General features: G+C 37.4%; 1 protein-coding gene across 1 annotated transcript; it reads left to right on the top strand.

The window, feature by feature from the left end:
* Positions 1–170: 170 nt before the first annotated feature.
* LOC119789918 (endochitinase A1-like) lies at positions 171–13999 on the top strand. Its single transcript, XM_038295112.1, has 5 exons — positions 171–455; positions 3861–4139; positions 7854–8138; positions 8226–8392; positions 13740–13999. Exons 1-5 carry the CDS (start codon positions 389–391, stop codon positions 13782–13784), a joined length of 843 nt encoding a protein of 280 aa, XP_038151040.1. The 5' UTR covers positions 171–388; the 3' UTR covers positions 13785–13999.
* The last annotated feature ends 993 nt before the right edge of the window (positions 14000–14992 follow it).

Raw genomic sequence — 14992 nt, 5'->3', positions numbered from 1 at the left:
CACCGACGCCTGATTGGAGCAGCGCGGCACCAGCCAGCAAAATCTGACGCAGTTCATTTAATCTCAGTGATATTGGCAGGATGAGAGCAGAGGTTTAGTTTTACGGTGACATCTGTGAAGGCTTCTTTAAAAAAAAAAAAAAAAATTTTTTTTTGTTTGTTTTGATTTTTTTTCCTCCTCTGCTCCCACGCAGCATGCAGGCCACGCAGCCCCACCCTCTTCTGCCCGACTCCCTCAGGATATTTTTAGCGCTGATGATGTGCCCTGTCAAATCCCGTAACGGAAACAACATGAAAAGAGAGAAAGAGGGCAGAGCTGCTGGCGAGAGGAGGCTTCACTGACATCTGCAGCAGAAGAGAAGAAAGGAAGGCAGAGGAACCCCGATGAGATGAGAGCTGAGATCCATTTGGTGATCTGCGTGTTGGTGGTGTTTACCGGATCACCGCAGACTGGAGGTAAGATCTCACCCCCTCAGTTTGTGGTTTTTGTCTCTGACGTCAGCTGGAGTCACGCAGATGATGCTCTAACTCCTGAAATGCAATTCAGAGAAAGCTTGTCACCTTATTTGACCCGCTGACGCAGACAGAGAGTCTATCTGTGGTTTTAACACTGAGAACCTTATTCAACTTTTTCCCCTTTTATCATCTAAGGAGCAGAATTTCAGCGAATTTGTGGGAAGGATGCATGATTTCTTAAAGTTAGCTGTGCTTTTAAGTCTTCTTTGGTCAGTAGTTTGATGGGATAGCTGCTTTCCTCATGCAGAAGGGTTTCCCCCCTTTCTCTCTATGTAAAGTAGGTCAAGTCCATCAGAGTGGATAGAAAGCATCTATTCCTGATGTTGCCAACACCTTGTTGTACAGGATTTGTCGTTTTATATCCAAAAAAAATTGCCAACCATTTTGATTTCATCTAATCAAAACATCTTTACATGACTTTTGGGGAATTGCAAGCAAGATATGATCTGCTTTACTTGTCAGAATGACCATGTATTTTAGCATCCAACGACTTCAATTAAATAATCTAGTCTAGGTGTCTTTAATCTTTTTTTTTCAGTGAGGGACTCACAGGTTAATGAAGAGAGAGAGCTATATTGAGAGAGTCTTGCTATATTTCCTGGAGAGCAGTGTCAAAGTTTTTAACAGATGGTGTTAAATCAAATGATTTGTTCACCATCCAAATCATTTAATTTAGGTGTTCTAATAATTTCAAAAACCATGGTGGGTCAAATTCACTACTGGGGCATATAGGGTTCTTTATAAATGTCTGTGAAATTATTGGTCACTTTATGTGACCAATAATTTCCCCATTTCCCAGCTGGCCTCGGCAGATGGCCGCTCACACTGAGCCCGGTTCTGCTGGAGGTTTCTTCCTGTTAAAAGCGAGTTTTTCCTCTCCACTGTCGCTACAAGCATGCTTAGTGTGAGGGATTGCATTTGATTCAATGAGTCAATGCAATCAACTAGTTTTCCTTAGATAGAAAACTTTGAATCAATTTGATTGTATGATCTGGTTGAACTGTAAAGTGCCTTGAGGTGACTTGTGTTGTGAATTGGCGCTATATAAATAAACTGAATTTAATTTTTAATGAATGTATTAATACCTGGAAGGCAGATGGGGTGTGGATGGCAAAGAATTACCTTTAAACCACAGAGGGCTTTAGAACTAATTTTCACTTCATAAATATACACCAACAACAAAAAATAAGAAAAAATTCATACTTAACAGGTCTTAATGCTGTAGGGAGCCCAGAACGTAAGACCCAGAATTCAAGCAGACAGATCAGGGTGATTTCAAAACGAGCGTTTTATTAAAACGTAAATATGTGGCTGCTCGTCAGCTGGGGCGGGTTCACTGGATACTCTGTAGAGACGGAAACTCAGGTCAGTGACTTCAGAACTCAGAGGGGAAACAATAATGAGCATGAGAGTCTCCAACCTGGTAAAGTTCAGTCTGAGCCCAGAAGAAGTTGAGAGGAGAGGTTTCTCTGTAGCTTGTGACGGAGCCGCTTCCAGAGTTCCAGGGAGAAGTGGAGCAACGACAAGCAGAAGACAGAGCATGAACAGGAAAAGCAGAATCCAGATGGATAATCGAAGGCAGAGTCGAAGCAGGAACAGGTTTCCAGGACAGAGGATCAGAAGTCCGAAGAGGCACCGAAAGGATATCCAAGAAAGGGTCAGAAGACAGGTCCAAGGTCATTAACAGGCAGAATCCAGTTAATACAGTAGTCCAGAAACAATTTAGGCATACAGAGCAGAACAGGGGCAACCAAAACTCAGAAGTCCAGCGGCAGAAACTAGTCACGATCGGATAATAATAAAAATAACAAGAAGGCAAAAAAACTGTGACACTCTGGCACCGATGGCTGGGAACAGGTAGCTTAAATAGAAAGCAAGAACAGGTTGATCTGATGAGAGACAATGAGCTCCGGGCAGAGCAAAGCAGATTTGAGAAAAGAGCCAAATACAGCCAATAGTGCCAAGATCATGACAAAGGCAAACGGTTGGTACATGTGTAAAGGTTGAAAATGTGAAAATCTTTTCTTAAAAAACTATTAAATACACACAGCTTCACTGTAATGCCCCCACCACCCACCATGGGGCTGCTAACCCCTCATTGAAAACCTTGGTTCTAGTCTGTTGTAAAATAAGGCAAATCAAAGCTCAATCTGAAAACTTCAAACCGGTAAGGACACTTAGGCCAAGGCGGAAGTATGTCAGCAGTGGCCATAATAAGTGCTATCCAAATAGTGCTCGCAGCAAGGAAGGGGCTAGGATGCACTAAGCATCGAGGCCTCCTGATTTTCCTAGCTGCTGCTAGGAACTAAAGGTTTGCCCACAATTCTTACCGTGACAACACAACCCTCCTCCTTCTCACAGAGTTAAACAAAAGTGCATTATTTCTTAAGTTGTACTCGGGGTGACACATGCTAATGTTCAAACCTTCATAAGCTTTGGGTTTTATAATGAAGAGTTTTAGCCATAGGCTACATTTTAGTAACTTTTGGTACTTTGTAGTTCTTTTTAGGAAAGCTGTAGACTTGTTTAAGAGGCCTTATTCATGTAAATGTCCGCTGGATAATAATGTCCATAAGGCGGAAAGCTGTCGGGATTACTTACCGTTGGCGCCGCGAAAGGTAAAGGATAGGAGCTAGGAAAAGGAGGTAGGAGCTCAAATCTGAGGTATTCAGGTATTTTGCCCTTAGACTATTCCAGATCTGTACAATAATGTTTGAGGTGTTTTATTGTTTGTTTTATCTGTACTGAAAGGTACTTTAACAAGATAACTTCAGGGCAGTTATTTTCTATGGGATATTTTTTGCACTGAAAGCAATCTACGGCTGTCCTTATGACCCTTCCTAACTTGATGAGCATTACTTCTTTAAGTTCACTGCTGATGTCATTGTTTAGCAAACCTAGACATCTGAGGAGCAAAATTGACACAACAGAATTTCATGCAACCAGTTAAGCTGTTATGTTGATATGTGCATTTGCATACCTTTGTTATTATCTCAAAATACTAGAAAAAGTGTTTTTTTTTTTGTCTTGTGTTTCCTTTTTCCCACATTTTTATTGTCATTGCACTGTCACAAGTACAGGGCAGCAACATGAACTCTGCATTTATCCCATGCCCTTGGGGAGAAGTATGTTATTTTGTTTTATTGTTGTTGTGGCCACAATGTTTTACTTCTTATAATGAAAGCATGAGAATGACTAGTTCGGATTGTACTTATACGTAAAAATGTTCGTTATTGCATGATATGAATGGGGGAATAACATCTTGGATGAGGAAGCATTTATGTCAACAAATGAAATAAACACTTGTTTCACATCATCATTGAGTGTTTATGACACTGTCTACAGGTCAGAGCCATGCTTTGCCTGCTGCATCTATTGCATCCTCATCCCCGGCTCCTACCGAGACCCCGCCACCTCCTGAGGGGACAGAGCCCACGATAACAGAGGTTCCACAGCGGACACAACATGTTGCAGGCAGGAATGAAACCTTCAGTGATCCCACAGTCCCTTCCTCGACAGAAAGGATGATTGAACGGGAGACCTCAGCAGATGCAGGACACTTGCACGTCTCAAGTTCCACTAAAGCTACATCTCAGAGTACAAATACAACTCCATCCCTGTCAGGTAAGCTACATTTACTTGCTTATCTGCTTACAGTGCCTTCAAAATCAACTAATTAAACGAAAAACTATCAGGTATTCATATGAAGACCTGACTAAAAGTGGTGTCATTGTGGGAGATGGTGTGATTAAAGGTGAAAGTTTTCATATATGGGATGTACCAGCTGTAATTAACACTACACATAATAAACTCATTGTCCTTGCAGTGAAACATGTTAGTAGCAGCATCCTGCTTTTCATTGAAGTTGGTGATTAGGCAGTATTAAATATAAGACACAAGCACAGGCTGGAAAAGAATTGAACATTTTTTCTGTACTTAACGCTTTATAGGGCAAGTTTCCGTTTTGGATCACTTGCATACCCCTTAAAAATGGAGTCTCCCCGTCCCTCAGTGAGGTCTAGAAGCACAAGATCTATATCCAGGCATTCAGCAAAGATACTGCTAGATGGCTGCACATCTCATTTTGGCATTTGACCAATTAGACGAGCCCTTGAATGATATATTACCTACTGTAAATTAAATTGGAAAAAAAAAGTTAAGTCAAGAAAAAAAGGTAAAAAGCTAATTCAAAAGTAAAAAATTAAAGTTAATAAGCCTAGTTAATAATTATATTAAGGTTTATAAACTAAAAAATGTTAATGCCAGTATCAGCCAGACATGCTGCTAAGATTATGTTGTAACAAAAAAATTTGTTTCTTTGTGCAGAGTTTTTCATGAATTTCTTATAGAAACACTTTTGTTATTTTTCTTGATATATTCGGGCAAGTTTGCATTTCTTGTTATAACATTGACATTAATTTTTGCCATCAAAATATCCATATTTTTAATGTTACAAAGGTAATAAGTTCTTGTCCTGGACTCCAATAAAACTGGCTTGAAATTTTGATTTTCAAAGTATTCAAATGAGTGCCCTATAACCCCCAATTTACACTGGAAAAAATCGATATCTAAATAAGTCATTTTTTCTTTAAATAAGTGCATTTGTTCTTGGATTGAGGAGGTAAAAGAGAAACTTTGCCAACGGAACATGACAATTTACCCTTAAAATAAGAAAACACAATTGCATTGTCTTATTTCAAGTGCATTTTATCTAATTATCCTATTTTAAGAGTAAAAAACTCATTACATTGGCAAACTACCTTATTTACCTTCTCAAATTAGTAAATACACCTATTTTAATAATTTTTTACTTATTTCTAGATCATTTTTCCAGTGTATAGTCAGCATCTGATCAACCTAAAAAAACTTATAGCTGTGATTTCACCAAAGTGTGATTTTAAAAGTATTCCCAGGGAGGGCTGAACACAGAGCAGTCTTTAAAAAAGACACATAAACTATATTGTAGTCTGTGGCTGTAATGGCAAAACTTTTGTCAAGCTCCTTTGATCTGGTCTAATGTCACTACTTTATTTTTGGGTTTTGCAATTTCTCTCTTTTTTTTTTTTTTCGTCCAGACTAAAGCCTTAAAATAAAACAGCCACACAAGAAAATGTTGCCTTTTTGGAAAAAACGGCCCGTTTTCCCAGCCTATGTTCCCCTAGCATTCAGTCCTGCCCTGAATGCCACACGACTGCAATGAGAAAGGAGCATATGTGGTAGAATTTTCAAAGAGATTCTCTTTTACAGGTTTGATAAATATAACCCCCGCTGCCCTCATCTGACGCTGGGTGTCTATTTTTGGAGCAGAGAAACAACAGCAAATGGCAGCTATTACTGTCACCTTGATGTTTACAGATGAAGCAGGTTTCCACTTAGAAATAAAAAAGCTTCAGTTTTAGAGATGCAAACAAACTCTTATTAACCTCCCATGTTTGCAATCTTTTTTAATAAATTGTTTTTGCTAGTTGTGCAGCATGAAGTCACTCTTAAACCATCTTAGACAGAGAATTGTTCTATAACCTTATTTAGAGGCAACGTTCTAGCATCTATGATATTTGGAGTAAAGAAACAAGTAATCAGTTCTTTAACAAGCCTGAGTTTATTTAAACTAGGATCCAGGAGCTGCTGGTCAAATCAACATGAATAAAAGTGACTATTCCTATAAAGAAACACTTTTGTCTTTATGCTGCTCTGGAGCACATGGGTGTGTGATAACACCACATCAGGAAGAAACAACATCAGCAATCCATATAGAAAGAGTCTAAGGTGGGCAGGCCCAACGTTGTCCTGCAGCTTTTAGCGGCTTCCCTACTTTACTTCACTTCACTTCACTTTCACTTTATTTTTTTTAAGCAAATAATCCAACATTAAACAACAAAACAACAATATCAAAACAAAACAAAACCAACAATTTACCAAAAAAAAAGGAATAGGCTGAAGCAAAGCTTATTATTGCCTACCCTGTTTTATACTTACAACCTTTACAACCTACCTTTTATACTGCGTATATAAATATTCAAATCTACATAACATAGGATTTTATCATTTTACATTTTAAAGCCCTTTTAAAATTCACCAAGAAAGGCATGGAAAAGGGCAAGCACATCTGTATTTTCCAAATACATCACTGAAGAAAGACTAGATCATCATAAATCAATTGCCAATAAATCAAGTCATACACTTATGATGTCTTAATGAATAATTTATTTTTCTGCATAATATATATATATATATATATATATATATATATATATATATATATATATATATATATATATATATATATATATATATATATATATATATATATATATATATATATATACTAATATATATATAATATTTATATATATACTATGTTGAGCAATTGTTCTCATTTACATAGAAAATTCCCACACAACTTGCAGACTCTTAACTTTTCCTTCTCCCCCATGAATCCCTTTATTTTCCCACAATGTGGAAATTCACTCTCTGTATTTTAACCCTTCCCTTAGGGGGCAGTGTGCTGCCATCGTGCGGTGCCAGGGGAGTAGTCTGGGTTTTAGGGTCTGGCTCAGGGACCCACAGTGGCAGTCTGTGGGAGTGAGTGTGATGTGAACCTCCGGGACCCAATGCTCTAACCACTAGACCTCCACTCCCCAACTCAATGTTTAAAGGCTGAAATGCAGACATGGATAAGATGTTAAATATTATTATATATTTTTTCATGATTGATGAGTATAACTTACATTAATCATTATTCAAATGCTTATTTATAAACAAGTTAGTGAATTAATTATGTAACATCCACAAGAGAGATTAGTAAAATTTAGCCTTGATAGTGAAGTGCTACACAAACAGATAATGGACATGTATAAAAAAATGCATGTTGTGTAGGAATATTAAGGGAATATAGAAAATGGCGTGACTTTTCTGAGGGAATAAGCTCTGTGGCATATAATAAGAATCATACTATAGAAATAATGTGAAAAGAAGTTTTAATAATATTTACACATGCAGAAATATTTGTGATTTTTGGGAAATTGTCCCTGTTGATGGAGAAGTTCAAACAATTTGGAATACACCTCTTTAAAAAACAGTTTTGCAGTACTATCGATATTTTTGTTATATTGTTTTAATGACTGCAAGTAAGGAAAAGGTTGTGGAAGATTCTCCGATCTGAAAGGTAATTCTCATTACATTTTGCAGTGATGGTTTTAGCAAAAATTAGCAGAAGCAGTATTGTGATCCGGTTCAGGATCATAGCACTGCAGTGACCTCTGGTTGATGCGTTTGCTTCATTACCTTTGAAGAACTCTTTATACTGGTTTGAACAGATGTTTTTGTTCACACTCCCAGCTGCCGCAGTCAACCTTTCCTCCACGCCGACCGCTCTGAGCTCCACCTCTCATCAAGCTACCGGTCACATAGATCTGCTGACCAGCAAGACTGTCTCCACCGTTTCATCTCCAACAGTACAGACTGCGAGGGAGGAAAGCTCCACTTCCCTTACTTCTACCATGCAGCCACAATCTGCAGTCACCACACATACAACAGCTCTGTCTCAGACCTTAGCCTTCGTTTTGGCCCCAGTGGGACCCACACACAGGGAGTTTCCATCTGAGCTGAACATCGGAGATGAAGGTTAGGAGATAAGATGATTTTGACCTCTTATTTGTTTGAGTTTATAATTTCATTGTACTTATCTTATATTTACTCTCTGTCATGTAGACCTGAAGGGGTCCCACCACGGCTCCAGCTCTCCTCTGGACCCTCTGCTAGCGAGTCTGTTGTCAGTGTTCATTGTTGCCACAGCTGTCGTCTTCGCCGTTCTGTTCTTGAAATTCCGCAAGAGGATGAACAACCCTGAGTTCCATCGACTGCAGGACCTTCCCATGGTAAGATGCACACTCTCAGCTGGCACTCAAATAGGATCATGGGGTCTAGACATCAACTTTTAGAGTATGTGTATTCTTTCATACAATTGCTGGTTTCACTATGGATTAATTGTGATCAAAATAGTCTTTAATCTTTAAGTCATACAGACTCGTGTAACAAATAAATGGATGACACAACAGCTGGGATGAAAACTATATTGACACTAAGAAACTGTTAAATTACAAGTAGATTTATTGAAATATAAATAAATATTTCTAGAAAAAAGGACATTTTTTGTTTTGGTGCATGAATACTAATTCCATTGGCATGTCATCTTATATACTTGCTCAAATTAAGTACATATTCCAAGAAATTTTTACTTATTTTTAGATCAGTTTTTGCAGTGCCTTTAGTTTTAGATTTTTTAATACTTAGAGATATTATTTCAGAAATTAAAAGGGCCTTTTTAAGTCAAACTGAACTTTTTTTTAGTTTTTGACTATGCTTCATGTTATTTTGCTTTATTCCTGTATGTATGTATGTCTGAATTATCATTGTGAATTCTGCTGTCTGGGCAACAGCTCATAACTGTACTGGGAAATGAGTTGCCATGAATATCTAAGTTAGGGGTCTGCAACCTGCGGCTCCACATATGGCTCTTTGGACCCTCTCCAGCGGCTCTTAATAGTAGCTAAAATGTATATAAAGAGCTAAATAATTTACTATAATATATACCGGTATCAATAGCTTTAGCGTTTTTTATAAGATGGAAAAGAATGAGATTAAAAGAACCAGAAATATGTTTTAAGAGACATTTTTCTATGAATTAGCTTGAAAATTATATGTTTTAACATTAAAAATACATGAATTGTTGATTGTTTGAGATGGCAACAACTAGTTTCCTATACAAGATTTTTTTTAAAAAAAAGGTTTTCTAGAAAAAGTCATGTTATATTTTGCGGCTCTAAACAACTTTTACTTGGTCGGACTCTGGGCAAAACGGCTTTTTGGATATGAAAGATTGCAGACCCCTGTTCTAAGTAGTACAGGGATTTCCAACCCCCTCCAGGAAGCACCTACCCTGACCGCAGTGCATCCGCCCAGTAAACAACACTGGCCCTTTTAGCACTGAATCTGCACAGTGACAGCAACTGTTTTTTTTTTCTTTCTTTTACTATGGGTTGCACAACTGTATTATTTGGCTGTGAGAGGTATCTGACTTTCTTTGGCCTTCTAAAAGAGAGCCTAATCACCAGAAGTGGCATGATACTATTCTGCAGCGACTTTAGGATAACATTATAAAATGGTCGGCTCCCACACATCAACTAGATCAGTTTTCCATCAACCGATTTTTTTGTTTTTTGTTGCACATTTTGAATTAGAGCTTGATGGAAACAGCAAAAATCAAATCAATCTATGCTCACATGAGGTTTTTATTGAGTTTTTTGAAAAAGCATGAATGCACCAATGAGGAGATGTTAACACATTTTTCATATAAGTCTGTTAAGGAAAGCTTTTACACCTTGAAGCTTTCTCTCTCTGTTTCTTATAACACTGCATAATGTATATGTATTAAATAACCATGAGACATAACAACAGATTTTGACAAAATTTGTAATCTAACTCAGTCCAGAGAAGTTGCATAGGGTTACAGAAGGCAGTTCTTATCAACCGGGCTCACATCTCATGAAGTGCATATCACAGTTAACCCTTTAAAGCCTGACCCAGGAATAAAACAAAACAGAAAATTACTTTTTTTGGTTTGAAGTCCTTATTTGGCCATTTAACAAAATATGTAAAAAGAAAAAACAAAAATAAATGTTTTATATTAATAATTTATTACTATGCGATAAGTCAAATTATTTTTTGTGTAGTCTTCTGCCCTCTGTTATCAGGTATATCTGATTGTGTGCAATAGGATTTTGAGCAAAGTTTTTACCATTAAATTATGCAAAAGGTGTCAGACGCAAAAAATTTCAGAAACCGTATGTATCAAATATGATACATTTGGCATTACAGGGTTAAAGAAGCATTGTCACTAATCAAGTTTGCAGATGAGGAGACATCCATGGCTCCAGCCTTATGAAATATTACACTATACTCTAATACACTATAACGAAACCGTTTTTGGCTTTTACCTAATCATATTTAGTTTAACACAATTGTTTTGTGTTAGCAGGGTAGGACATAAAACAATTGTGTTACAGTAACTAAATATGATTAAGTAAGTGCCAAAAGCAGTTGCATTATTTTTTTCAACTTTTTAAAAAGTTGCTCAAAAACTCTTATTATTATTATTGGAAACATGTCTGTCATCAGATCAATACTCTGTGGTGGAAGATGAAATATTTTACCATATGTGCCTTTAGTTGACTGTGGAACGCTTTTAAAAAAAAGCATGATTCTGAACCTTTAATCATGGCCTCAGTCTTGCTGGTATTTAGAACAAGGATTATCTATTTCAGATTTTTTGCATACAAAATGCAATTAATCAGGGTTTTTTTCTACTTAAGTTTTGTTATAAACATAACATGATATATATTGCTTTGATTTAAATTTTTTTGTTTTTTTGTTTATTTGACAGGGTAAGTACAATTAAAAATTGCAACCAAACAGGTGGCTGATGTCCAAGTACATAAGGCTTGTAGCCATGGGCTAATTTGCAGCCTTCGTCCCTGGTTAGGCTTTTAAAAGGTGTTAGCATTAAGGGGGAGGGAGGTTAGTAACGACACACAGATGCAGAAAAAAAAACAAGAGAAGTCAAAAAAAAAATGTACAGTACGAGCCTGTTTAGTGCTCACACTCTTGATTGTCTTTGAGCCATTTTTTCAATCTTGTGGAGAAAAGTCGAATATCAGTCTGTGACTTAAGCTCCAGAGGCATCATCCTTTCACGGAGGTGGCCTTAATTTAAAGGGCAACAAAATTCAAGCAATAAACAGTGAAATATAACATACTGAATGTTTTTAGCTAGTGGTATCACACAGTCCGCTAATTGATGACTTATTAGGAGATATCTAACAGCGAAAAGTGCTCTGCTCCTCTAAGCAGCTGTCATAGGTTTGAGTCCCAGTCTAGTGACCCAAGCTGCATGTCTTCCCCCTCTTTCTATTCCCATTTTTTCCACTTACTATAAAAATTAACAAAAATAAAGGCCTTTATTGCATAAAAATAATTTCATCTGAAAAAACATTAAATCAAGCGATTTCATCAGTTAATTCCAGTCCAAGTACAATCAGCTGCTTTAGTCTAGGGGATTTGTGTAAAATGCTAATATTTAATTCTTTATCCATATGTAAAAATACAAACAGCTGTCCACGTAGTAGAAAGGGTGAAGGTAGCGCAAGGGAAGAAAAAGGGATGCTGAGCTGTTGTGCTAATGAGGCTATCAAAAGCTCTGTTTAAGCCTATTTTACCCATCAGCTCCCGCTCAATTGACAGATCCCTGGGTTATAAAATGACAAAATCTGCGCTAATCTTTGCTGCACAGGTGAAGGAGGGAAATTGCGTGACAATTTTCATTACACACCCAGGTCAGAGCTAGCCTCGTGAGACCATCCTGATCTCGCTAGCTTTCAAGATTTCACTCGCTAATCAGTCTGGAGACTCTCCGTTGAAGAAAATTTGGAGCCGTTCACCAACCGAACGTCCAATCAGCGTTGGCTTTGAGGCGGGTTGAGGTGTGACGCAACAAGAAGCGCGACAGTTCAGTCTAAAGAACATGGCGGCTTCAGCCGAATGAAACTAGCATTAGCGTGGCTATCGAGCAAGTTTTATTGGAATTACAGGGTATTTCTTCATTGAAAGAAGAGCAAAACACTACTCTGGAGGCTTTTCTCAGAGGAAAAGATGTTTTTGCTCTTCTCCCGACTGGTTTCGGCAAGAGTAGCCTGGCTGTTAGTACGTCATATGCTTCGTTGATCTGATTGGTTTATTTGGCCCGTCTATCACCAATATAGGCCAATCAGCTAACCAGTATTTTCGCCCCTTCCCAAAATTACTTCAACGGAAGGTTTCCAGATGGATATGCGGAGCAAATCCATCTGGCGGAGTCAGGTTAGGTCAGAGCGCACTGGGTCGACAGAACAACAGCTCTGGTAAAAGCCAGGTTTTGAATTTACACTAATAACCAGTTGTGTAAAAATAGCTGTGGACTAATGCCATTCAGGAGATGTTGAGTTCATCATAGTGGGATGCCAACTATTTCACTTTCCACAGGAGCTTACAGTGCCTATCATTATTGCTGGTTAGATACAGCTAAGTTCTAGTAGTGGGCTGACATTAGACATATCGCCTACTGCCTTTAGCTAATAACAGACTGTCCATCCAGATGGATTTTTTTTTATATCTGTAGACTTTAATCATGTAAGCTTGAGGTCAATCCTACTGCAATTATACCAGCATTGAAACCTTCCCACAAGAGATCAGGTTGGATCATGTTTATACCATTTCCCATGTCCCTGCTCCAACACACCTTAATTGAGAGTCCTGTTAATGACCTAATTATTTGACTTCGGTGTGTTGAAAGCAGAGACACATGTAAAAGTTGTACTACACTGAACCTTGAGGACCTGAGTTGAGGACCCCTGATATAGACCTTATCCTATGTGATAATTATTAATATATAGTCAGAGGGGACTTAAGTTCAATTGCATGAATGTTTTGAGCACTTGCTGAGATATGTTTACAAACCATGGCAGTGATGAGAGCACATCTGCTATCGTGTTTTACATTAAAAGCTACATTGACTGCATTATTTTGGAATAATAATAAAGTTTATCTTAATTTATTTCACTGTATCTATATAGCTCAAATTCACAACTCATGTCACCTAAAGGCACTTTACAAAGACAATTATATTATATAGTCATATATAATTGGTTAAAAGTTTTCTAAGGAAAATCCAGCTGTCTGCATGGAGTCATTGAATGTAGTGACAGAAATCAGGACAGTAAACAATGGAGAGCGACATGTAAGGAAGTCAGGGCTTGGTAAGTGTGCTGTATTGTTCCTCTTACCAGTGCTGCACCATTTTTATTGAATATAAACAGAGTTGTTTCAGCTTGTTAGATAAGATGCGACTGGCGCAGTGTGTTGACTTGTTCCCAAAAGGTGTTTTCCATTTACTGCTGCACTTGCAGTTAAGCCAGGATTGTGATATTTCTACTTGGTTGATGATTATTAATGCTGCTTTTATTACCATGTTGATACATATTGTCTTGTTATATGTATGCACAAGTATGTCATGTTTTAAATGTTGCACACAGAAATTAAAGGACAAACCTCTCTGATGACAGTCTATGGTAAGAGAGGAATTGTTTTCTTTTGAGATCATTGTGTTAATTTTGATTTTAAACTCTTTTTCTAGGACGATTTGATGGAAGACACGCCCCTCTCCCCGTACGCCCACTGATTGATGCTCCTGTCTGTTCCTTCACTTGCACCCTGCAGAGAACATATGCAGATCAAGCAATTAAGGCCATGTTGGAAGAAACATGACCTTCAAAGGAGCTTTTTCTCATTTATTAACTTCTCTGTTTAAGACTTACTGGAGAACAGATTTAGTTATTTAGTTATTGTTGTTTAAATCAAAGGTTTTAGAGTCACTTAATATCTGTTCCACATTCCCTTCTTTACGGTGGCTGAGAAGTGCAAAACACATTTACAATTCAAAAACACATTAACAAATAAAAAACAAAATAACATTTGAAGAAACAAAATTATATTTTGTGAAACAAATGTATTTTTGAAAAAAAAGTTTAAATTTTTAAAAACAAATTTACATTTTAGCAAACAAATTTACATTAACAAATAAACAAAATAACATTTGAAGAAACAAAATTATATTTTATGAAACAAATGTATTTTTGAAAAAAAAAAGTTTAAATTTTTAAAAACACATTTACAATTCAAAAACACATTAACAAATAAAAAACAAAATAACATTTGAAGAAACAATTATATTTTATGAAACAATTTATTTTTGAAAAAAAAAGTTTCAATTTTTAAAAACACATTTACATTTAAGGAAACAAATTCACATTTTAAATAAGTTAGATTTTAGGTGAGAGAAAGTTTCATTTTAGAGAAAAAAAATACATTATAGGGAAACAAATTTACATCTAAAAAAAATTGACCGTTCAGAAACACTTGTACAAGTGCAAAGACAAAACTGCAAGTGGCAAAACACATTTACATAGCCAAAAACAAATTAACAAAAGACGGCTACACGGAAAGGGAATGTCCCAGTGGCCGGATGTGACGTCACGATTACCCTGACTTGTAGTACAAACAGCTCAATCTGTAGTCATCCTGCTTCACGTGAAAAGTCAGCGGCGATTTTAGATGGAAAGAATTGCACTGAAGCTGTTTTTCTTAAGTTTACGCTAACCGAACAATGTTTTCAGCCAATTTACACCATTTTGTTCTTCGTGCGGACGGTCTCTGGAACTTTTACGGGACACGGTACAAGGTGGCAGGACCAAGCAGCAGGGCCGGGCTCAATTCGTGACAGTGGCTGCGGCAGAGCCGGCCATCGGAGTGGCCGTTGTTGCCCGCTGCCGGCAGAGCTTGCCATCGGAGAGGCCGATGGTGGCCGCTGCCGGCAGAGCTTGCCATCGG

This window comes from Cyprinodon tularosa, unplaced genomic scaffold (assembly GCF_016077235.1).
Source record: "Cyprinodon tularosa strain WSP-4 unplaced genomic scaffold, ASM1607723v1 ctg350, whole genome shotgun sequence".
NCBI lineage: Eukaryota > Metazoa > Chordata > Actinopteri > Cyprinodontiformes > Cyprinodontidae > Cyprinodon > Cyprinodon tularosa.
Note: the sequence above shows the minus strand (reverse complement) of the source record. Positions and strands in the feature narration are given on the sequence as shown.

Bases quoted from the DNA above. Each gene is read 5' to 3' on its own strand.
- LOC119789918 (XM_038295112.1), top strand. From the start codon at position 389: ATGAGAGCTGAGATCCATTTGGTGATCTGCGTGTTGGTGGTGTTTACC. The intron at 4,140-7,853 runs GTAAGCTACATT...TCACACTCCCAG, and splicing joins TACAACTCCATCCCTGTCAG to CTGCCGCAGTCAACCTTTCC. The intron at 8,139-8,225 runs GTTAGGAGATAA...TCTGTCATGTAG, and splicing joins GCTGAACATCGGAGATGAAG to ACCTGAAGGGGTCCCACCAC.